A 25,572-nucleotide genomic window follows, 5' to 3' on the forward strand; every position below is an offset into this window, starting at 1 on the left:
TATCTATCCATATCAACATTACTTATCAAATAACTTGAGTCAAAAAGCATAGGCTAACAGATACATTTACTCAAGTTGGTGTGGTGATAATGAGGATAAAACATCTACAACTGGTTAAGTGTTCATACTAGGTGGTGCACCAGCTGCTTGGAGTTCAAGAAAGGAACTAGTTGTAGCATTATCACATGTGAAGTAGAATACATATTTGTTTCTCTTTGTGCCTGTCAAACAACATGGACGCTGAACCTAATTGATGAGATAGAAGGCAAGAATCATGAAGCAATAACATGTTTGATATCAACTTGGAAGGAGAGAACACATTGAAATGAGATTCTACTATCTTAGAGAACAAGTAACAAATGGAAAGTTGTACTTGGAGCATTGCAAAAGTCAGAATCAAATTGCTGACATCATGATCAAAGTTATGCAAGTTGAATTGTTCAAAAGACTGAGAAGCATGATAAATGTAAAGAGTCTAGACACAATGAATTAGGTAGCTTGTTGAAAGAGTAAATCATAGTGTTCATTCATGTTACTTAGGAAACAAGAAACAAGTTAGTTAGTGTTTTAAAATTCTGTTATACAACATAATTCTGATTTGTAAGCAATCCTAATATAAGAGACTCTTAACATTATAAAAGAGATAGATCAATATACTCCCTTCTTCATCTATACTCTCTTATTCCAATCTTTATTCTTCTTTTCAATTTTAAAAAGTGTGAGGAACAAACTTGAACATTGAAACCTTGTGTGTGTCTCTGTCTGCATGCATCACTTGAGTAAAGAGTGTTGTTGAAGGTTGCTACATCAATCAAGTGAAGATTGATTTTGCTCAAATAAAGTTTTGTTCCAACAATGAGATCGACATGTAAGAGAGAAAATGTTAAATAAATTGTTGAAAAGGTTTCTAGTACTCATCTGTAACATATATTAGATGATCATGTACATAAATTTACATTTAAAAATTAGGTTTAATTGTTTAAATCAAGAAGATTAGTAGAAGGAATCATGACACCTTTTGAACATGATGAAAAAAGTGGAAAGGTGAAATGGAAGACCAGTAGAACTAGAAAATAGAATAAGAAGAAAATGATTCGATTGTTATAGAGTTAATAATTGTATTAGCTTAACCCAACTAATTAAGATGATCATGCAGTATGGTCCACCCTTTTTGTCCATAGATCAACTAATAAAGCTTAACTTAACATGACCCAAATTTCTTCATCCTCACGTCACATTTGATTTCATATTTGAAATAATGAAAACAAAACAAAACAAGCAAAAGCAAGTGGCAGTGATAATATATAGATAGATAGATAGAAACAGAAATAGAAACAAGAAGCCCCCAATCCATAATGAGTTTTGAGTTCAGTGGGCAGATGTTGTGGGAGTGAAAGTCTCAAAGTAGCAGCCAGCTCATTCCTGACTCCTGCGTCGACATCGACTTCACACCAACCTCACTAAAAACACACATTACAACATTGCACACTTTTTTCACTGTTCTAGTATCTACACTAACTAAGCACCGTCGTTTATCGTTTATATAAAAAGGCATCATTCATTGCTCATAACTCATTACAACAAACTGCATAATTACCAAAACTACTACTAGTACTCTCTCTTTCACTCACTCAACCAAAAAAACACAATGGACTACGGTAGGTTAGGATTATCCGACCCTGGAGGTTCGACTCCCTCCGAACCTATAATTCATCCCAAACCGAGATCTTCCAAGAAGAAAATCATTTTCCTCTCTCTCCTCGCCGTGTTACTCATCGTTGCCTCCGCAGTTTCCGCCGCAATGCTCACTGGAGTCCACACCCGCCGCGGAAACCAGCATAAAAATCCGTCTCTCCGACGTAATCCAACACAAGCAATCTCTCGAACTTGCAGCAAAACTCGTTTCCCTTCACTCTGCGAAACGTCTCTTCTCGAATATCCTGGATCCACAATCGCTACAGAGAAAGACCTTATCCACATTTCCCTCAACATGACGCTACAGCATCTCTCCAAAGCACTCTACTCCTCCGCCTCTATCTCCTCCACCATCGGTATGAACCCTCGCATCCGCGCCGCTTATCAAGACTGTCTCGAACTTCTTGACGACTCCGTCGACGCACTCACTCGCGCATTGACCTCCGTCGTACCTTCCTCCTCCTCCTCCAAAGGTTCCGTTAAGCCTCTTACCTCATCCTCCACTGACGATGTACTCACGTGGCTCAGTGCTGCACTTACCAACCAAGACACGTGCGCTGAGGGTTTTACCGACACCTCCGGTGCCGTGAAAGATCAGATTGCGAATAATATAAAGGACTTGTCGGAGCTAGTGAGTAATTGTTTAGCTATTTTCTCTAACTCCGGCGCCGGAGATGATTTCTCCGGTGTTCCTATACATAATAAAAGACGATTAATGACAATGCCAGAAAATGATTTTCCGATATGGTTGAGAAAACGAGAGAGAAGATTGTTGGACTTGCCGGTGTCGGCGTTACAGGCTGATGTGGTAGTTTCTAAAGACGGTAACGGAACAGTGAAAACTATATCGGAAGCTCTTAAAAAGATACCGGAGTACGGTAACCGACGCTTCATTATCTATATTAAAGAAGGAAGGTAAATTAAATTCTATTAATTTTTAAAATTAAGTTCTACTATTTTTTTATTTAATTTTCTTTTATCAAATAGACTAGTGGCCGGAATTCCACAGGTGGGATGGGATGTCGCATATTCAAATCCTCACTCCTGCGTCAATATCTCTTTACGTTGAATAACTATCAATTCAGCTGATTTAATTTTATTTTTATTTATTATTTTTATGGAGTTAAAAATTAATTTTCTATTCATTAGTGGAATATGGATTGTGTCATTGACTTGTTAACATTGATGACCATTCATGTAACAATAAGTGTAATCATGTGATTAGTGACATTACAAATGTTTTTTAATATGGATCTATCTTACAAAAGGTTATTGTGTTTTTTCTTAACTAGGTTGTGATAGTGTAGTAATTGCTTGAATAGAATAGTACTACATGAAAGATAAGTGTGTTTGGTGCTATGTTGACAATTTTATAATTATAGATAAGGAAAGTGGTACTAATAATGTTTTTAATTAATGTAAAATACATTTCAGGTATGAAGAAGACAATTTAAAGATTGGAAGGAAGAAAACTAATGTAATGATCATGGGAGACGGAAAGGGAAAGACAGTGATCACAGGGGGCAAAAATGTTATGCAAAACTTGACCACATTTCACACTGCTTCCTTTGGTAATTTTCATACCGTTTTCTTTTTTCTATGGTATTTAAATTCTAATATAATAAAGAAAAATAATTTATTTATTATAAAGATTTATTTTGGACTTTATTGTTAAAACAATTAAGGGAAGAAAAGAAAAACACGAAACTAAAGTTCAAAACCATGCACGAAACGAGGTAGACTCCGTACAAGCGCTGCTATTGTAGACCACATTGTCATATTTCAAGATTCCTTGCTGTTTACTCACATGTCTACTCCAACTGTATATCTATTTTTAAAATAAAAAATTAATGTACCAAGTGAAAATCCATTGTTAATAATTAATATCGTGAATCTAAGTTCATGAGAATTATAATTAAACAAACCAAAACTGTTAGTATTAGAGTGCATTTAACCTACCTTTTATTGAGTTCGAAAGCTACTTTAACATTGAAGGTTTAAAGCAAACAAAAAAGAACTTGAAAATAGAATAAAAAGTTGTCTGACAATTGTAATTGGTTTTTACTTATATTTCATTTATAAGAAACTAGGCATTTTAATTATTGATTCAGTGCTATATTTTTATCAAAAATAAGTTATATGTTTATAATGTATCTATAATCATTTTTAGACATTTATACCTAGTCATATGTTTGATCCTTTTCTTCTTATACTGAGAAGTAGGGGTGCTCGCGGTGCGGTTTGGGCGGTTTTGACGAAAAAAATCATCCGAACCGCAAGAGAAAAAATAGTGCAGTTTGGTTTGGTTCGGTTGGCTTTTAAAAAAATCCGAACCAAACCAAACCAAATTAATGCGGTTTGGTTCGGTTCGGTTGGTTCGGTTTTTTACAAATATTTTATTGAGCCATACACATATAGATGATAACATAATTTTGTATTTAGACATTCATACACTGTCAAATAACAACAAAACTCGTCATATTTTGACAACAATTTTTCATTTAATATGTAAAAATTAAATTAGACAAAAGTGGAATATTAAACATAAAATAATATAAAAGTTATTATAATGAAACAAAAAATAAAAGATACGAAAGATTAGTGAAGGTGAAAAAGAAAAAAAAAAGTGTTGAGAGATTAAAGAAGAAGATGTGCGATAAAAACGAAACTGAAATACGGAACATTTACATAAAAATGAAAAAGTGAAAAAGAAAGAATTTAAGAGAGTAGAGATTATAGAAGAGGAGGGAAGATGTATGTGGCAAAGAAAGTGAGATAATGTTATTAGAGATTTGAGAAGATCGGGACTGAAATTATATGTGTAAGGATGAAAAAATTGTTCGTAATCATAAGGCTAATGTATAATAGGTTTAAGTTTGGGTTGAATGTAAATTAAGTAAAATTTAGGTTGAAACATAATGCGGTTTGATTCGGTTTACAAAATACAAACCGCAAACCGAACCGAAATGTGCGGTTTTGTTAAAAATGATTCAAACTAATCCGAACCAAATACGGTTTTTTGCGGTTTCGGTTTGGTTTGGTTTGATTTGCGGTTTTCTATTGGGTTGGTTTGTTTTTGATCACCCCTACTGAGAAGAGAAGCTGACAAAAAAAACTAAGCCAAACACAGCATTATTATTATTATTCAAACCTGGCACACTTTTCCTACCTCTCTTAGGGTGTGTTTGGTTGAGAAAAGAAGTTGAGAAGAGAGAAATAAGTGAGAAAGAGTGTGAAAAGAGAGAAAAAGAATAGAAATAGAGTAGATTTGATATATTGTTTGGTATAAGAGAAAGAAAAGAGAAATAGAAGAGAAAGAAGTGTCTTATTTTATGATAAAGACATAAATACCCTTAATTAAATTAATTTAATTTATTAATTTCATTGTTAATTTTTTTTTTAATTTTGTTAATATATGTTAACTAAATTAGTGGATTTATTTTTAAAATTTTTATTTTTATTTAATACTTTAAAGTTAAAATTTTTGTTAATTCTTTATTAAAAACATTTATTAGTGAATAGAATAAATTTTGCTAATAACTTTACAACAATTTGATAAATTGTTAGTAGTTAGTTAAGTGAATAATCACATTTCACTATCAGTAATGTAAACTTTTTAAGACAAGCCATTGTATAATATTGCTTCATTAAACCAACTATAATACTATAATAAAGCATAGCAACAAAAATAGCCATGATACAAAAAGGGTAGTAATGTCATTTTAGAGAAGATGCTCTCCTCTTCCCACTTTCTTCGCTATGTTGAGAAGATTGGAAAAAGCAATGGGTCCCACATATTTATCTCTCTATTCAATCTCTCTCTTTCAAACCAAACAAACAACTTTTTATACTTCTTCTTAACTTCTCTCCTCTCAACTTCTTTCTCCCTTATTTCACCTATACCAAACATACCATTAGTGATTTCTACTTCAGCATTATAGTTGCATAATAGTCTAATGAGAAAAATTTGGCAATCAAATGAGACAAACATATTGTCAGGTAAACTTTTTTATAGTACTACCAATAATTCAATTGAAAATCAAAACTAATGGCTCCAAATTAAAGTAGTTGAAACCAAATTATTGTTAGTGGGTCATGCATTGCTTATCCAGCTGAAAAACAATAACATGTTCTTGTCCGGCACCGGCACTATATAATTAATTGATAATAACAATAATAACCGAAATTTCCTAATTCTTAAACACAGTACCATTATCGATAATTCCATTTCAACCACTTAATACTAATATTTAATCATATGAGTTTATTAAAGATGCCCAATTCATCATATTATCTAATCTTACATGGGATTTTTTTGGTGCAGCTGCTAGTGGTCCAGGCTTCATTGCAAGAGACATGACATTCGAGAACTACGCCGGACCATCAAAGCACCAAGCGGTAGCCCTCCGCGTAGGATCAGACCACGCAGTGGTCTACCGCTGCAACATCATCGGATACCAAGACACAATGTATGCACATTCCAACCGTCAATTCTACCGCGAATGTGACATTTACGGTACCGTAGACTTCATATTCGGCAACGCTGCAGTTGTTTTTCAAAACTGCAGCCTCTACGCCAGAAAGCCCATGGCCCAACAGAAAAACACCATCACAGCCCAAAACAGAAAAGACCCGAATCAGAACACTGGTATATCAATCCACAACTGTAGAATCCTAGCCACACAAGACTTAGAAGCATCCAAGGGAAACTTCACAACGTATCTGGGCCGTCCATGGAAACTATACTCTAGAACGGTGTACATGTTATCATACATGGGGGATCATTTACATCCACGTGGGTGGTTAGAGTGGAATACAACATTTGCTTTAGACACATTGTATTATGGTGAATACATGAATTATGGGCCGGGTGGAGCTATTGGGAAACGGGTAACTTGGCCTGGGTTTCGGGTTATTACATCCACCGTGGAAGCTAATAGATTCACGGTGGGTCAGTTCATATCGGGCTCGACTTGGTTGCCGTCTACTGGAGTGGCATACGTAGCTGGCTTAAATACCTAAAGTCTATTTTAATGCAACTATAGTTAGATGTATCTTTCAACTTTTAATTTTATTTCACAGTTCAAAGTACTGATTTAATTTGATTTGCCTATATATAATTTTATAGTACATACTTTGTTTGGTAATTGTACCAAACTACAGATATAATTTTTTTTCCAATGGTAATGAAGGGAAATATAAGTTTATTTGAAAAAAATGAGAAATATAAATTGTAAACAGTGTTGGATATTATATATGGCTTTTAACCTGTCTTTTCTTTTTCCTCTTTATTCTTTCGCAACACAAGCATAATTAAATTATAGGATTTTTTTATGAGTCAAACACGAAAGATATACAAATATAGAATTAATTATATTTTTATAATCATGTTACAATATATTTTGAAGTGGATATATTTTAAAATGAATAAAATAGATAAGAATAACAAAAGATTAGGAACACTTGCAAAGTTGCCTCTTCATTCTTCCACCGACAAAAATTAAGTAAACGGTGTGTATGTTTTTTAATAGTATTATTGGTTGATTCTTAAACGCTGAATAGTTTATCTCATATAATATTGTAGGTTTAATTGAAGTTAAAAAAAGTCTTGGGTGGGTGGGGTACTTTAGCTGGCACTTGCTAGTTGGGTTAAGGAAGCTGTTGGTTCAGGTGGATAAAGTGTTCAGTCTGGATAGTTTTGTTCAACACATCTGCAAGTTGCTTCAGAGTGTTACAGTGAACAACTTCAAGCATTTCATTATGAATCTGATTATGCAGAAAATAGAACTTTGTGTCAAAGTGCTTGCTCCTTTCATGCAGCACTGGATTCTTGGCAAGACTTATAGCTAATTTGTTATCTATCATCAATCTTACAGGCTTGCTCACGTTGATCTTCAGATCCTGCAATAAGTTCATCAAACAAACAGCTTTACACGCAGACAAAGCACCTGCAATGTACTCACCTTCATAGATTGACTAGGCAACCACAAGTTGCTTTTTGGAGCACCAAAAAATGAGACTTCCCAGATACTTGAAGAAATATCCAGAAGTACTTCTCCTCTCAACTCTATCTCCACACTAATCAGAGTTTGAATAGCATATCAGTTATGAATCAGATTTAGCACTAGAAGTAAATAAAACTTCATACCTCATAGTTCCCTTAATATATCTTAGTATCCTGATAGCAACTTGATAATGTGACCACTTTGGTTTGTTCATAAACCTACTCACCGTTTCAATTGCATAACAGATGTCAAGTCTGGTGTTACAGAGATATCTCAATGAGCCAACCAACTTTTTAAAAGTTGTAGCATCTACATCATCACCATCAACATTAGAATCCATCTTGTGATTTGTTTAAGCACGTGTGATTGCAGACTTGCAATTTGTTAACTCAAACTCTTCAAAAGTTCAAGTTCATATTTCAGCTGATGCAAAAATACACTCTTCTCAGAGTACAAAATCTTCATCCCAAGAAAATATACCATATTTCCTAAATCAGTCATCTCAAACTCATTCCACCTTTTTGAACTTGACTATCTCATATCAACAACTCCCTCTGTTAGCAATATGTCACCAACATATAGACACACCAGAATCATATTGCTTTCAGAGGTATGCCAAACATAAACGCCATACTCCATCTCACATTTTTCAGAATCCTTGAAGCCTGAAAAATGACTCAATTTTCAGATTCCAAGCTATAGGAGCTTGTTTCAGTCCATTCAAGAATGTATGCAACTTATACATCATCCTTCCTGGTTCTTTTCCACAAATCTATGAGGTTGTGACAGATAAATTTCCTCTTGTAAAGGACTATTTAGAAATACATATTTCACATCTAAATGCATTAGAGGCCAATTCCTTTTTGCAGTTATAGCAATCACCAATCTGATTGTTTCATGTCTAGCTACAGGAGCAAATACTTCAAAATAGTCTAAACTAGATTTCTGCAGAAATCCTCTAGCTACTAATCTTGCTTTGTGTTTGCCAATTGATCTATCCGACCTTAGCTTTATCTTGAAAACCCATATGACACTAATGGCTTTCTTGTTCTTTGGAAGCCTAGTCAACTCTCAAGTCTTATTTCTTTCTATAACCTCTAGTTCTCCTTTCAGGGCCTTCATCCACACTATCTTCTTGAGAGTTTCTTCAGTATTAACTGGTTCAGAATCTACTAACATGGCACACTGAATGACTTCTCCTTCAGAGTCTCTCTCATTATCTTGCAACATCTCAAACTCTACGCATGTTCTTAGTATTTGTTTGATTCTTTATGGTCTCTAAACTTGTTTAGAATCTTCTTCAGATGCTGGACCAGACCACGCAGTAGTCTACCGTTGTAATCCATGTCATTCTTTAATCTTCTTTAGAGGTATGACCACCGACAGATGTTAGATTACCACCAAAGTCTAAATCATCATCATAATCTGGATCAAAATCAGTTTCACCTTCAGAATCAGAATTGCCTTCAGAGTCTCCTTCAGCTTCAGAGTTACCTTCAGACTCAGACTCATCTTCAGAGGTAAAATCCCCTTCAGAGGCAGATTCTCCTTCAGAAGTTATCTCAGGTATCAACACTACACCATAGTTAGATTAAGACTTGCTCCAACCCCACACTTGTGTTTCCTTCATAATAACATCTCTGCTGAATTCAATTTTATTACTGATTGGATAAGAAAACTTATAAGCACATGTACTGTGGTGCCCAATCACTAACATTAGTTTGCTTCTATCATCCCACTTCTTTCTAGTAGCATCAGGAACATGTTAGTAACAAACATAACCAAATACTCTGAAATGACTCACGTTTTTCTTATATTCAATCCATTTCTTAAAAGCAACAATTTCCTTCAACTTATTGGTTGGACACCTGTTGAGCACATATGTTGCAATGGCAACAGCTTCACCCTATAAGGTGTGAGGGAGTTTCTTCTCTTTCAGCATGCTCCTTGTCATATCAGGCAATTACATCTCTGCTGAATTCAACTTTATTAGTAACTGGACGCTAAAGCTTATAAGCATTTGTATTGTGGTACCCAATCAACAACAACATTACTTTGCTTATATCATCCAGTTTCTTTCTAGTAGCACATGGAACATGTTAGTAACGAACAGAACCAAATAATCTGAAATGAATCACACTTTGTTTATCTCTAATCCATTTCTCAAAATGAACGGTTTCCTTCAGCTTCTTGGTTGGACACCTATTGAGCACATATGCTGCAGTGGCAACAACTTCACTCCACAAGGTGTGAGGGAGCTTCTTCTCTTTCAGCATGCTCCTTATCATATCAAGCAAATTTCTATTTCTTCTTTCAGCAAGACCATCGTGTTGAGGAGTGTATGAAGCAGTAACATCATGCTCAATTCCATTCTCCTCACATTACTTCTTGAACTCTGTAGAGTTTTACTAATCTCCATCATTAATTATGAGAACTTTTGGCTTCTGACCACTATGTTTTTCAACCTTCACTTTGAACTTTCAGCTTCTAACCACTTTGATTTTCAGCCTTCACTGTGTGTTTCTTTCCGCTTTTATTGCATCTGTTACAATTGACACATAACTGTCATTGACGAGATCAAGAACATATTAAGCTCCAAATAACACACTCATTTGAATCATCCACTGATTCCTATTATTTCCATCAAATACTAGAAGCTATGTGTTCAAGCTACCATTTCCATCGTTCATCTTTGATTGTGTGCAAATCACTTAATTCTCACAAACACTCATGTTTCCCAATCCCGCAGAATCAAGAAATATGATTATGTTCGATTTCGATCGTTAATTCAATGTGAATTCAAGAAACGAAATCAATCACACACCTCACGTACCCCCGTGTTTCCCTTTCCTGAATCAGAATCAGAGCTTTGGATATCAATTGCTGGTTTACAAGGTTGAAGATGAAGATGGAAGGAGAGAGAGAGAGAGAGTATATCTGTAACTAACTTTCAAAAGGGATAATTTAGTTACACTCTCAATAATGAAAAATATGTTATAACAAACTAAACAAACACAATTTATATACTACATCCCAATGCAAACTATTCTTAATGCAAAATGAAATACTAACTAAATTGTGTTGAATTTAGATTACACTTCAACATAATACTATGGTTTACATCCCCTTCTATTTGTCCATCATTTTGTATTACGGATCCAAGATATTTAACCGTGTGACTTGTGGGATGATATAGTCTCCAACTTTTACCTTTAGGTTAGAAACGCTTCTCCTTTTATTGAACTTACATTCCATATATATTTTGTCTTACTTCTGCTTAGGGGAAAGTCATGCATTTTTAAAGTTTGTCTCCAACCTCTTACATCCTCTTTCGACTCTTCCAGTAGGACTATATCATCTGCAAAAAAAGCATGCATCTTTATGCTAGCTTTTGGATATGCTCCATGAGTATATCCAAAATTAAAGTAAAAAGGTAGGGGATTAGGGTTGAACATTGGTGCAAACCTATTATAATGGGGAAATCGATTGTCCTAACCCCTTCTTCTCTAAGGCTTTCCACAAAATATGTTTAAGTTTTATTATATACCTTCTCCAAGTTAAAAAAAAATTAAGTACAAGTCTTGTTGGCCCATTTGATATGCCCCATCATCCGTCGTAGTAGATAGACCGCTTCTATAGTTGACCTCCTAGACATAAAACCAAATAAATTCTCAATGACTCAAGTCTCTTTTCTAAGTCTCCGTTCAGTCATTCTTTCCCATAAATTCATGGTATGAATCATAAGTTTAACCCCCTATAATTTGCACAATTTTGTATATTTCTCTTATTCTTGTAGATTGGAACTCAAGGGTTTCTTATCCATTCATCGACATTTGTTTTGACCTCTTGCTTTTTGCATCCATAATCAATACTCTATGTTGGATAGTTAAGCTCTCTTTTGAAATAACTTTACAGTTCAAACAAATATTTTCTAATAAGGAAGAAATCTATCTAAGAACATGTCACCCCACTCTTATATGTGATAAGATGTTATCCTCTTTTTTCTAAACCAGGTATTAGCTATAGTAAGATCACAAACCAACAAAAACTCCAAGATAGACTTACCCTCTGCATTTACCTTTCCATGGCCATATCCCCCATGTACGCCCTCAAAACATCTTACTACACTCCCTATATGTCTATTTAGACCCCTTCATAAAAATAGCTTTTCTCCTTAGGGTATATCTCGAAATAAGTCTTCTAAATTCTCCCAAGAATTTACCTTAACTTTTCTGGTGTACCAAAGCTTAAATCTCGAGTTGTCTAATTCCCCCGCCTTTTCATCTGTCTACTTAGTTTCTTGTAGGCACATGAAATTGATCTTCTTCCTAACCATAATGTCCGTTATTTCCATAGATTTTTCAATAAACGTGTCTATATTTCATGATCCAAAACAAATCATAGTCTCATGAACTAACTTATTTACCCACAAATATTTTTGAAAAATGTGAAGACCCTTGCTTATTTTTCACTACATCCAAGCAGTAATGCAGCAACTCGACTCTTTTGACACTGTACGCGAACCATTTAATAGATTGGTTACAGAAAACGACCTAGTCCTTATTAGACTATATATATATATATATGTAATTCTAATAATTGAGATACATTTATTTTATTTTATATGATATTTTAAAATATCAACAAAATATTAATGTTTTTCTTTATATTTTATCATTTATTATTATATCTTTTTCAATTTATTTTTATTTAATCAATTAAATTTTAAATAAATAAATTTTATTTTTTAACTAGTTTATAATATATGTTGAATTGAATATATTTTCAATTGGATAAAATAAATAAGAATAACAAAGACTAAAAACACTTGCAAAGTTGCCTCTTCATTCTTCCACCGACAAATTTAAGTAAACGGTGTGCCTGTTTCCATTAGTATATCACCGTAACTTATGGGCATTAAATAAGAACCGTGGGATGATTGATTACTACTAGCTTTATGTCACTTATAAATATGAACATGGGTCTTGGCCTACTTCCTAGAATGTTTTAGAGGCACATATTATAGATTTTTTTTTTTTTAAAAATATTAAAAGATTACTAATATATCAACTTTTAAAAAGTTGAATTGACAATTATATTTTCAAGAATATTTTAATATTAAACTTCTTAATGTGTCTATAAACCTTTTGCATATAATTCATTCATTTTAAAATAATTAATATATCCATCAAATAATATTTTAATATAATTTACTTATTTTAATTTTTAAGAAAATATTAATAATATATTTTTATTAATCGGGAATCACAAGATAATAAAATGTTAATTAAATAAAATGTTTATTTCGTATATGAATGTTTCTTTTTGTCAATTATTTTCATGCATAAATATGATTAAATTTTTCATTTCCATCAATTATTAATGAGGGTTGAATTTTTTAAAATGTTATAATTTAATTTAATAATTTATCCTAAATTATATGATTTATTTATAAAAAGTAAAGAACATATTAATTTTGTATGTCTTAGAATTGTGGTTGAGATTAATATATCTCAACAAACTTTAATTTTTAAGATAGGATTTCTTTCACTTATTTATATATATATATATATATATATATATATATATATATATATATATATATATATATATATATATATATATATATATATATATATAAATAAAGAATCTTAAATTTGATTTATATTATTTTAGAATAGTGGTTGAGACTAAATCACCCTAACATAAAGGACTTCAAGGATGATTTAGATCATCTGCGATAGTTAATCTTTCTCAATTTCAACCACTCGGTTTAGTCCAGTACATACAATCAACAATATTAATTAATATATAAAGACTATTGGAGTATCTTTTGATTAATTAATATACATAGATTATATTTGTTTATTGGTGGAGGTTCTAGGAAGTTTAATTTTTGATATCATTTGATTCATCATATCAAAAAAAGAGTATTGGAATGGAAGAATCGCTTTCTCTCTATGGGAGTTGTCTGATTCTTATTAAGTATGTCATGTCCTCCATTTCGGTTTACTTTCTTTCCTTTTTCAAGGTGCCCTCAAGTATCATATATTCTCTTGAATATATTTTTAATGCATTTTTTGGGGGAGGAAGTGAGGTAGTGGGAAATATTTCCTAGATTAAATGGAATATTATTTGTTTGAAAAAATAAAATGGAGGTATGAGGGTTAGGAGGTTGAAGGAGTTTAACTTAGCCTTACTTGGTAACTGGTGTTAGAGGATTCTAAATGAGACGAGAAATACTTGGTATAGGGTTTTGTGTGCTCGGTATGGTGAGGAAGGGGCGATTATGTTTTAGCGGTAGTGGTGGTTTTGTTTGGTGGAGGAATTCGAAAAACATAAGGAAGAGTTTTGGGTTGGTTAATGGAGAGTGGTTGCTTGATAACATTGCTCAGAGAATAGTATATGGGTTCTACTCTGTTTTGGATAGATCCTTGTTCAAAAAATTGATTCACTGAATTGATCACATCATCCCCCTACTATATTCAAATAGGCTTGAAAAAATCATCCTCCAAATTCACTAGGATTTGAAGCAGAATTACCATCCATATTATACATTGCATTATTAATTTTCTATAGATTTGTTGAATTTTGGCTATATATATATATATATATATATATATATATATATATATATATATATATATATAATATGTTGATATTACCCGATCAAATATTTCAATTGGCGCAACAGTTCAGTTATTTAACTTTTATCATAAGTATGCGGGATCGATCTAGGGTGGAACATGTTTCATTTGAAACTAGCGGACCCTGGGCTTTTCAGGAATTAAGGCCTGTATAATATGACCTCGAGATTTATTACCCGAGCCCGGCCCTAGATGGGCTTCGGGCTACCCGGCCCTAAATGGATTTTTTTTATTTGAAAAAATTAAAATAAAAACTCCATAATATTTATTATAAATAAAATTAAAAATTATGTTATTTTAAACATAATACATTTTTAAGTACTATATTATCTCTTATAAATACTATAATGTGTTTCTAAACACAATATATATTTAAATTGTATAAAATAATATTTGAATATTTATTATAAGAGAAAAACTAATATAATACGATGAAAAAATGTTGATTATATTAATGTATAATATTTAAAAGAGAAAGATTGAATAAAATAGAGATAAAATTTAGTGAAGTGAGAAAAATCAATATGCTATTTTGGAGTAAGATAATATAATTATTAATATATTTTTTTAAAATTTATAATTATGCGGGTCTGATGGGCTATCCATGGCTCATATGGGCTAGCCCTAATGGGTAGCGGGCTTTTCAGGACTGGGCTAAAAAGGTCCTGAAAAATATGAGCTCTAATTTTAAAGTCCAAGCCCTATAATTTTTCAGGCCCGACGGGCCGGCCCATATGAGCTAGCCCATTTTGACAGCTCTACTAACAACCATGAATTTGAAATTTATAAAGAAAATTAAAATCTATATATTTTTACAAAAAAATTATTATTTTGAAATCTATACAAGTGTTTTTTATTAAAACCATTTTTTAAAAATATATACAAAAAATTAAAATCTATAAACCCATATTTACGATTTAATTTTAAATAAATACTTTTTAGATAATATTTATAAAATACAATTAAATAAAAATTTACAAAATAATTTATTTTAAAATAATTTATTTTATCTTTAATTTTTAATATTATTTATAATTTTAATAAATTTTTATTTTTTTAATGTTTTAATAAGATTTTTTTTTTCTAAAATTAGAACAGACTTCTAAATTTTTTTAGACGGCCATGCTTGAATTTAGTGTAATAAATAATAAAAGACGATGTAATAACCGATAAAACACATTAATGTAAAACATAAGAGCATCTGGGTGCATGTTTGAAAGCTACACTTGTTTCTGTTTTCCATTTTAGGCATTGAATGATACTTGTTTCTGTTTTCCATTTTAGGCATTGAATGATGAACTTTTACTTGGTTCATTAGTGCAACAATTGCCTCGAAACTTCCGTGGAGCATGCATTGTAGTACTAATAATCTCCAATAATTAACTACTACTATAAGAGTCTAAACATCTCACATGGGGTGTCCATCATAATTAGGGGTATTCGCGGTACGGTTTAGTTTGGTTTTGAACATAAAAGTCATCCTAACCGCGAGATAAAAATGCATGCGGTTCGGTTTTGTTCGGTTAATTTTTAAAAAGTCATCCAAACCAAACCAAACCAAACCAAACCAAACTAAATCAATGCGGTTAGGATCGGTTCGGTGGACTGCGGTTTACACCATAAAATAAAAATGTACTGAAATAAAAAAAGAAAATAATTCATTCTTCCATACATATATTACAGTACCATTAAAAAGAAGTTTTTCATACTAATTACACCAAAATAATTCATTCCTCCATACATGTATTTTACACCAAAATTACTACCATATAAATGTATCATGTATTTTACAGTACGATACTATGTATTTTACATATACTACATACTAAATTACTAATATAACTTCAGTTATTCATACTACATACTATATACAGTTTTCCATACTAATAAACTATATACTAACTAATAAACTACATACTACATATACAAGTATCAGATAACTTCAGTTCTAAATATTAATACAACATTACAACTTCAGGACTAAATATTATCAGTACTACATATACACCAAATGCTTCTCTAGAATGAGTGAGAGAGAAATCAGAGAATGAAGTTGAAATGTTGAATAATGTTAGAAGTTGAGCTTTTGCTTCATACTTCACTCAGTGAAGAAGACGATAGAAAGAATAAGCTAAAAGAGTAAAGGTGTTTAATCATTTAGAATTTCATTATTAGCCAAACAAGGAACTACAACATAGCTTTTATACACATGGTTCCGTTAGTAAACATAACGGTTAACCAACTCTATTAACTAAGACTTAACAGTGTTAACTAACTGTTAACACATAGAAACAGTCCTAAGCTATATATCTTCAACAGCCCCCCTCAAACTGAAGATTGGGGAGTGAAGCTGCCAACCTTTAGTTTGTCTCGCAAGTTCTGAAAGGCAGCTGTTCCGAGAGGCTTTGTTAAGGTATCTGCAATTTGAAGAGCAGCTGGGATATGCTTGATTAACATCTTACCTGCCACAACACGTTCGCGAACAAAATGTATACCCAACTCTATATGTTTTGTGCGAGCATGTAAAACCGGATTGTGCGATAACATGACTGCACTTAAGTTATCACACAGGAGAATGGGTGTATGAAATGGAATACCCAACTCAGACAGTAATGATTCAAGCCAGAGTAGTTCTGAGGTTGAATGTGCGAGAGCACGATACTCAGCTTCCGTGCTTGAGCGTGCTACAAGTGACTGCTTCTTGGAGCTCCATGAAATTAGGTTAGGACCAAAATATAAGCAAGATCCTGATGTAGACCTTCGATCATCTGGGTCACTCGCCCAGTCAGAGTCACTATAGGCTCGCAGAGAGTACTTAGAGGTAGAGAGAGATGGAGATAACCTGAAGCCCATTTTGGCCATGCCACTTAGATATCGCAGCAAACGCCTAACAGCACTCCAGTGAGATTCCAAGGGGCATGACATATACTGACAGGCTTTATTCACACTAAATGATATATCTGGCCTAGTGAGAGTTACATATTGCAGTGCACCCACCACTGACCTATACAGATGAGGATCAGAGAAACAGTCCTTACCATGTTTGCTCAGCTTGCAATTACTCAACATGGGAGTGGGTACCCCATTAGCATTGGACATCTTGGCTCTTGCAAGGAGATCCTGAATATACTTGGACTGATTCAGAAATAAGGAACCATCTTTGCAAAACTTCACTTCAATACCAAGGAAGTAGCTAGGTCTTCCCAACCTTTTGAGAGGAAAACTATTGTGCAGATTAGTTATCACAGTTTGAATGAGTTTGGGACTAGAGCCTGTGAGCAAAATATCATCAACATACACAAGTGCATACATAATAGTGCCCAGTTTTGAGTAGACAAATAAAGAAGTATCACACTTGGAAGCTGTAAAGCCAAACTGCAGAAGAGCATGTGTCAGTTTCTCATACCAGGCCCTAGGGGCTTGCTTGAGCCCATTAATGGCTTTGTGTAGTTTACACACTAGGGATTTGTCTGAATTTACAAAGCCAGGTGGCTGAGTCATATAAACTTCATCTTGAAGAGTGCCATTGAGAAAGGCATTATTGACATCTATTTGTTGGATGTCCCACTTGTGTGTGATAGCTAGAGTGAGTATAACTCTAATAGTGGCAGGCTTCACAACTGGAGAAAAGGTCTCAGTATAATCAAATCCCTGCTCTTGGTGAAAGCCTTTGGCCACAAGTCTGGCCTTATATTTGCTTATACTACCATCTGGATTTTCTTTGATCTTAAATACCCACTTACACCCAACTGCCTGTCTATCATGAGGAAGAGTTGTCAGAGACCAAGTTTGATTAGCCATAAGAGCATTGTATTCATCTGTCATAGCTTTAACCCACTCTGGTTTAGATAGAGCTTGTTTAATGCTAGTGGGTTCAGTTTCAGAGTGAGCCAAAAATACTTTGGGTTTTGAATGGCCAGTCTTAGCTCTTGTCATCATAGGGTGAGAATTGTGAAGAAGGTGAGGAGGAGAAACATTAGTGCCTATGGACGGAGACATAGAGGACTGAGTAGTATCAACATCAAATGTGAGGTTAGGTGAAACTAGAGACAAGTCCTGGAAGTTAGTTTTAGATGGTGACACAACCTGAAGGTCATTAGAAGAAACAGGGTTATGTCCTGAAGTATTGGAATCACGGGTAGTATTATTACTAGGCCTGGAATGATGTAGCTGAGTAGACTCAGAGGAGGGAGAAATAAGGTTCTCTGAACATTGAAGTGTTCCAGCTATGCTAGGCTCAGAGTTTTGAGGACTGTGCATGGAAAGAGTCTGAGGTATGGCAGACTTTTGAGCTGGCAGAGAAGAGTGAGCAGAGCTTTGGGGACTGTGATCAAGGGTATTATCTAACATATTTGTGGCATGAACCTCTGATATATTTGGAACCAAGACAGGACCAGTTGTAGGGACCACTTCATTAGAGACTAAGGGAAGAGTTGCAGGAGTAGACAGTGAGGGAACAAGGGAGGAAAGGTGAGGCATAGGTAGACTGGTAGGTGGACAGACTCGATTGTCAGTCCCTTTACTTGATGTAGAAGCTTTGGGAAATAAGTTGGGAAAGGGATAAGTGAGCTCATTAAAGGTAACATCTTTGGATATGTAAATCCTCCCATCCCTACTTAGACACCTAAATCCTTTGTGTTGAGGTGATACTCCAAGGTAGACACACTCTTGGCTCCTAAACTGCAACTTGTGTTTATTGTATGGTCTCAGTAAAGGGTAACAAGAACATCCAAAAATTTTCATGGTAGTATAATCAGGGTTTTTGGCATAAAGGGCATGGTAGGGTGAGTTGGCATGGGTGAGAGATGCTGATGGCAACCTGTTTATGATATGAACAGCAGCAGTGAAACTATAGTCCCAATATGACTCAGGTAGAGAGGCATGAGCAAGTAAAGTAAGCCCCATTTCAACTATCTGTCTGTGTTTTCTTTCAACTGAGCCATTTTGATGTGAAGTATGGGGGCAAGTGAGTCTATGAGATATCCCTAACTCTGCTAGGAACTTGGTGAGAGGTCTGAACTCACCTCCAAAGTCAGACTGAACAGCTTTGACCTTAGTGGAAAACTGTGTTTGAACAAAAGCATGGAACAGCTTAAATGCTTGCAAAGCATCTGACTTTTGTTTCAACAAGTAAATCCAAGTGTATCTAGTGTGCCCATCTACAAAAGCTATGTAATATTTGAAACCTGAGCTGGAAGAACATGGGGAAGGACCCCATAGGTCTGTGTAAATCATATCAAAAGGCTTGTGATAGACAGTATCAGTAAGAGGAGCATGTATCCTATGTGCTTTACCAAGTTGACACGCAGAACAAAAGAAATGACTATTTTTATTTGATGAAGGAATATTACAAAGATTGAGTATAGTAGCAACAGAATTAAAGTTGGCATGGCCAAGCCTATAATGCCATAGAGTCCTAGTATTATTCACATCTACTCTATTGTCATCAGAATGAGAAACAACATAACTATGAATACCAGATTTATGGTTCAGGTTGCTATGTAAACTCGAATGCTTTTGTTGCTCCAAATGCAGCTGAGGAAAGTAGTAGAGGCCACTTGCATCAAGAATTCCTTCAGCAAGGATCTGTCTAGAAGCCTGAGAGATAATATGACATTTATTAGGTAGGAATTCAAACTTGACATTGTTATCCTTAGCAAATTTTGATACAGACAACAAATTTCTAGTGATAGAAGGAGCATGAAGAACATTATTGAGGATTAACTTATGTGCAGGGTGCAAGGTGGATTGTAAGTGTGTGGAACCTACTGATGCTATGGTAATAGTCTGACCATTGCCCACAAATACCCTACTATTACCAGAATACTGCTTCCTATTATACAACAGATGAGAGAAAGGAGTTAGGTGATGAGATGCACCTGAGTCTGCAAACCAGGCTTGAGATTCTAATTCTGAGGGTAGATTATACTCTGCTGTATACCCAGTCGAGTGCCCTGTGGTGGCCATCATTGCCACAGCCTGAGTATTTGTGGAAGCATTGGACTGTGCTTCTTGCTTAGTTGCAGTCTGAGTAGAGTTTGCCACCACACCATTATTTGCACTGGTAGGAACATAGTTCTCATCAAACCTGTACCAGCATGTGGAGGCTTCATGACCATATTTGCCACACAGCTGACACGTAGGTCTGTTTCCCGTAGAAACTCTGCCACGCCCACGGCCACGGCTGCGTTGAAACCTTCCTCTACCCCTGTTGCCGGAATATGCTCCTCTGGAGCCATGTGTTTCATGAGTCATGTGAGCTACATTGGCTGCTATGGTTGACGCTGCGAGCTCCTCACGAAACTTGTCCAACTGTGCTTCTTGCACATACAATAGGGCTTCTACATCACACAGTGTAGGAGGTGTGGGATAACCATACATTTGCATTACGAAGGGATTATATTCCTCTGGAAGTCCCTGTAAGATAGAGTCAACTTGATCTTGCTCAGTGATTGAATCACCTACTGCGAGAAGAGAATTGGCAATAGCTTTGATTCGCAGCACATACTCAGTGACTGATTTTGTCCCTTTCTTGGTGGATTTGAGCTCCACACGTAGCTGACGAACCCTAGCCTTCATCTGAGCATTGAAATGTTGATGAATCTTGTCCCAAACTTCAAAGGCATGCTTACACGCAAGAACTCTTGGTAAGACAGATTCAGAAATTGTGGATAATAGCCAGATGAAAACGGCTTGATCTTGCACAATCCAGTTTTCGTATTCTTCAGACATCGTACCTGTAACTCGATCTTGAGGTGTCTTGAACTTCAGCGGAATCACTGGATTCACCACAAGTTTGTGCATTTTCTGAGAGAGAATCACTCCCTCCACTTGTTGATTCCACAGCAAATAGTTGTTATCTTGAAGCTTAATGGAGAGTTTAGAACCAAACGAAGTGGTGGATTTGGATCCAACGCCGCCTGTTGAGAACTCTTGCGATTTGATTGTCGAATCGGGAGAACCATCTGACGCCATTGATGAATCTTCAAGATTGGTAAATCGAGCACCAGAACGAATCAAGAAATGGATCTGCAGAAGGAGAAGAAGAGAAGAAGCGCGGAAGAACGAATCAGGCGAATGATACCATGTTAGAAGTTGAGCTTTTGCTTCATACTTCACTCAGTGAAGAAGACGATAGAAAGAATAAGCTAAAAGAGTAAAGGTGTTTAATCATTTAGAATTTCATTATTAGCCAAACAAGGAACTACAACATAGCTTTTATACACATGGTTCCGTTAGTAAACATAACGGTTAACCAACTCTATTAACTAAGACTTAACAGTGTTAACTAACTGTTAACACATAGAAACAGTCCTAAGCTATATATCTTCAACAAATAAGAAGGAAGAATGAAGGAATAGTGAGTCACGTGACGTGAGTGTACAGTATTGCAATTGGATTGGAAATATAATAAATTAATTATAGAAATTCAAAAGTTTAGTTAAATATGTGGTTCGGTTCGGTTTGGTTCGGTTTTGTGAAATGAAAATCGCAAACCGAACCGAACCGTGCGGTTCGGCCCAAAAATCATTCAAAACCATCCAAACCAAACGCGATTTTTGCGGTTTTCGATTTGGATTGGTTCGATTTGCGATTTTCCTTTTGGATTGGTTCGGATACGATGACCCCTAATCACAATGATAGTTCATGATCCCTATCATCCATCTATTTTTAGGTCCAACCACCGACTCTTTGAGGGTTGAAGTTTGAAAAACAATAAAAGTATTTATATTGGTGATATTATTGATGTGTGAGGTATAAAAAACTATATTATAAAAAAGTCAAAAAAAATTATAAAACTGGAGTTAGACTTAACCCATAAAAAACTAAAATAAATAAATAAAAAAAGTTTATCATCCTTTAATCGATCACTTTAGATCCAAGTCCGTATGTGATCCAAATTATGACCCGTTTTTATGAGGTACTTTATCTTGTTGTTTTATCTCACGATAGTTATTTTCTCAACATCTTAACATAAATCTAATAAGAAACTTATGTATGTTCAATCAATACCATCTAAAATATTTTATATAATCCATTTACAAACGATTTTTTCTCTGCAATGATTATATCATTTCTTTTTAGCTCATCTACTATTGGTGTAGTAACATTTTGTACTAGATGATAAGATTTCATAGAAACATTAAATATTCTCTTTGTTATATTTTCCTTCCTCAACTTAGCAAGCTTTTGTGCATGACAATATTGTAATGAGTAACCAATAATAAGACAAAAAAATAATGTATAAGGTTTTTTGGTACTCAACATTATAAGCATAACTATTTCTTTCAACAAGAAAGAAATTGGGCAAGAACTCTGACAAATCAAGATCAACCAAAACGGTAGCATAATATCTTTAAAAAATCCACTAGTTGCTTCATCTAAAATAAACAGAGCAAATAACATAAACAACGGAAAATAAAAAGAGAGGAGGTAGAGAGAGTGCACCGAAGAGTTATATAGATTATGGCTAACTATTTGGCCTACTTCTGTCCTCAATAGTTTTCTATTGACAGTTCCACAAAACACACTTTAGATTTGCCCACGAACCTTCAACTACAAACAAATAGAGCTTTTACACTATTTAAGCTTAAGAACCAACAAGCAAATTTTTAAACATGGATTTTGCTAAGGAACATTCAAACAAAGCTTTTACACAGGACATGCTCAATATTCTACAACTAGAGCTTTTATACAAGTCAAGCTCAAGAATCTATAATGAAGCTTTTATAGGATTAAGCTTGCAACCTTTAGAAAATAATTCTACAGGAGAATCACATTCTTGGATACAAAATATTAAAGCATAACGCCGTTTTTGATATTTTGGTACTACAACAATCTTCATGAAAAGAAAATATGAAAACATAGAGAGTATAAGAAAGATAAAAGATTTTCTATTAAAAAATTTTGTGTGTTATGAAATAAGGAGAAATCTCCTTTTTATAGAAAAATAATTGGCTCAAATGGAAATAATTTATGACCCATTTTAATGACTTGATCTATTAACCCTAACTCGTAATCAATTAAGGGCTTTCAAAATACGACAACCCTAATCTAAAAAAGTAAAACCTAAAATGACTACATGGTTTAATCGATTAAAATATTCTCTAATCGATTAAGAAGTCATTTACCTTGCTCTAATTGATTTTATTAAGTCCTTAATTGATTAGACAGTGTAAAAAAATTCCCAATTAAGTAGAAATACTTCTTAATCAGTTCCATACAAGCATCGTTAGGTTTTTAAGAAGGTTTGTGAAATAAGAGACGGATTAAAAAACTATTAATTATGTGGGATTGCCTATATCTTACTCTTGACCTTTTACATTTTAACTGATCACTGTAAGATACAAAGCGCGCGATAATGTGAGATTTCACACACAACTTCAGATCTTCAAGTTCTCATACTTGATACAACAATGACTTAGCATTTCAACTAGAACTTGAGTCTTTTGACGGATGTGGCTTGAGATATCTTATGGATCAGGTACCATAATCAGAAGCTTTACTTGATAGTTGAAATCAATTACTCCAATTATAGAGAACTCTGAACATCCAAAAGTCATTTGACTTATGAAATTGTTATCTTCAAAACTGCTTCATTAGTAGTCATCATCAAAGCATATCACAAGGAGGTGGTTAACTAAAAGCACGTTAATATTTGGAGTGATTAACTCCTCATCAAAGATAAAAAGAGTATACTCTACTCCCATTGAGAATATACTTCTCCTCTTTTGGAATAATAGAAAAGGCAGGAAAAAAACAGCGCTATCACATAAATTACAATAAAAAGGCGAGAAACATTATAAAAGAAAGAAAGGAATTTTTGAAAGACTTAAGTAGTAAGCATTTTATTCTAAAGATTTAATCATTCATATAAAAGATAAAAAAAACTGACATTAAATATTTAACATTCATAAAGGAAGGGTTACAAGAAGGGAAATTATAAAATACGATATCAAGGAAAACAAGAAGCAAATAAGCAAAGCAAACAAAGGGTACTCATTGTCTTGATCATAATCACTTAATAACCCAGAAGACAGAGGCATTCTAGTTTCAACAAACTTGTGGGTCAAATAGTCAATTTCGGAATTTGTTTGGTTTACGCCTCTAGTGTGTGCTTACTAAATCAAATACACACTAGATCTTGTTTTGATTGCACTTTCCGTTGACTCTTCCTCTTCTATATCAAATCCAAAATGCTCCATAATTTTTGTAATTAAGTGACCATATGTCAGCCACACCTCCCCTTTTTCAAGCACTATATCATGTGATATATTGCCCCACTCACCCAATTAGTTTCTACCATATTGGCCAGTAACCAAGTCAAAATAAAATTAGTATTAGAGACTTGCCCAAGATTAAATTTTCTTAGGATAAGAATGTATGTTGTCATATATTGTATGCGACAGATTTTTGGACACACATATTCAACGGTGAGGGGAAATTTTTTACGCTCATCTAGATTAGATAGGAAAGATTTAGAAGCAGAAAGATAATCAAAATCTTCAACTGATCTTGAACCTACAACTTGTAGAGAGATTTGAAGTAAAGAAGATCACAAATAGCGGCAAAATCTTCCAAAAAGAGAGATATTTCTTGATCACCTACCTCTGATTTGATGATTTCATTTAAAGCTAAGAGGATCATAAATTATCTTTGTCAATTTTGGAAACATCTCTTCAGGCTTGCTCTAGACAAATCTCTTCAAATTATCTTGGATGAAAGAATCGGAGAATTTGAACTTTCTATAAAAGCTCTCATCCACCAAATGAGCCAATGTGAGATTCTTGTCAGTAAAGTTCCTATAAAACATGTCTTCTTGTTCTTGAGAAAAGAAATTATCGAAAAATATGCTGGTGTAGAGGTACTGTAGGAGTACAATCTCAAATGGTGTTATATTAATGATGATCAAGATACAAGAGTATAAAAAAACAACAGAGAATGCAAGCACACAAGAGTAAAAATATGTAGAGAAGGATTACAAAAGGGAAGGGAGGAATGAGCAATCATGCTACCTATTTATATACCAACTTCAATTTTTAATCAATTAAGGCATTAATATCAATAGATTATGATTGACTAGTTGATGTATCCTGCAGCTCTATGGTCTTTTAATCAATTACAAAATTAATGTAAATTGATTATGATTAATTGATTAATGTATCATGCATATATGTGGTCTTTTAATCGATTAATCCTTTAGGTTTAATCGATTAGTTGGCACC

General features: G+C 34.0%; 1 protein-coding gene across 1 annotated transcript; it reads left to right on the forward strand.

Annotated features, from left to right (window-relative positions):
• Positions 1-1,314: 1,314 nt before the first annotated feature.
• Positions 1,315-6,786, forward strand: LOC131622605 (probable pectinesterase/pectinesterase inhibitor 34). Its single transcript, XM_058893650.1, has 3 exons — positions 1,315-2,610; positions 3,130-3,266; positions 6,020-6,786. The coding sequence occupies exons 1-3, from the start codon at positions 1,649-1,651 to the stop codon at positions 6,715-6,717; spliced, it is 1,797 nt and encodes a 598-aa protein (XP_058749633.1). The 5' UTR covers positions 1,315-1,648; the 3' UTR covers positions 6,718-6,786.
• The last annotated feature ends 18,786 nt before the right edge of the window (positions 6,787-25,572 follow it).

Source organism: Vicia villosa, unplaced genomic scaffold, assembly GCF_029867415.1.
Source record: "Vicia villosa cultivar HV-30 ecotype Madison, WI unplaced genomic scaffold, Vvil1.0 ctg.000032F_1_1_3, whole genome shotgun sequence".
In the NCBI taxonomy this organism is placed as follows: Eukaryota; Viridiplantae; Streptophyta; class Magnoliopsida; order Fabales; family Fabaceae; genus Vicia; species Vicia villosa.

What these genes read in the sequence shown, in the direction of transcription:
- LOC131622605 (XM_058893650.1), top strand. Translation starts at nt 1,649, where the DNA reads ATGGACTACGGTAGGTTAGGATTATCCGACCCTGGAGGTTCGACTCCC. An exon ending in ATCTATATTAAAGAAGGAAG is followed by an intron (nt 2,611 to 3,129) that starts GTAAATTAAATT and finishes AATACATTTCAG; the next exon opens with GTATGAAGAAGACAATTTAA. An exon ending in ATTTCACACTGCTTCCTTTG is followed by an intron (nt 3,267 to 6,019) that starts GTAATTTTCATA and finishes TTTTTGGTGCAG; the next exon opens with CTGCTAGTGGTCCAGGCTTC.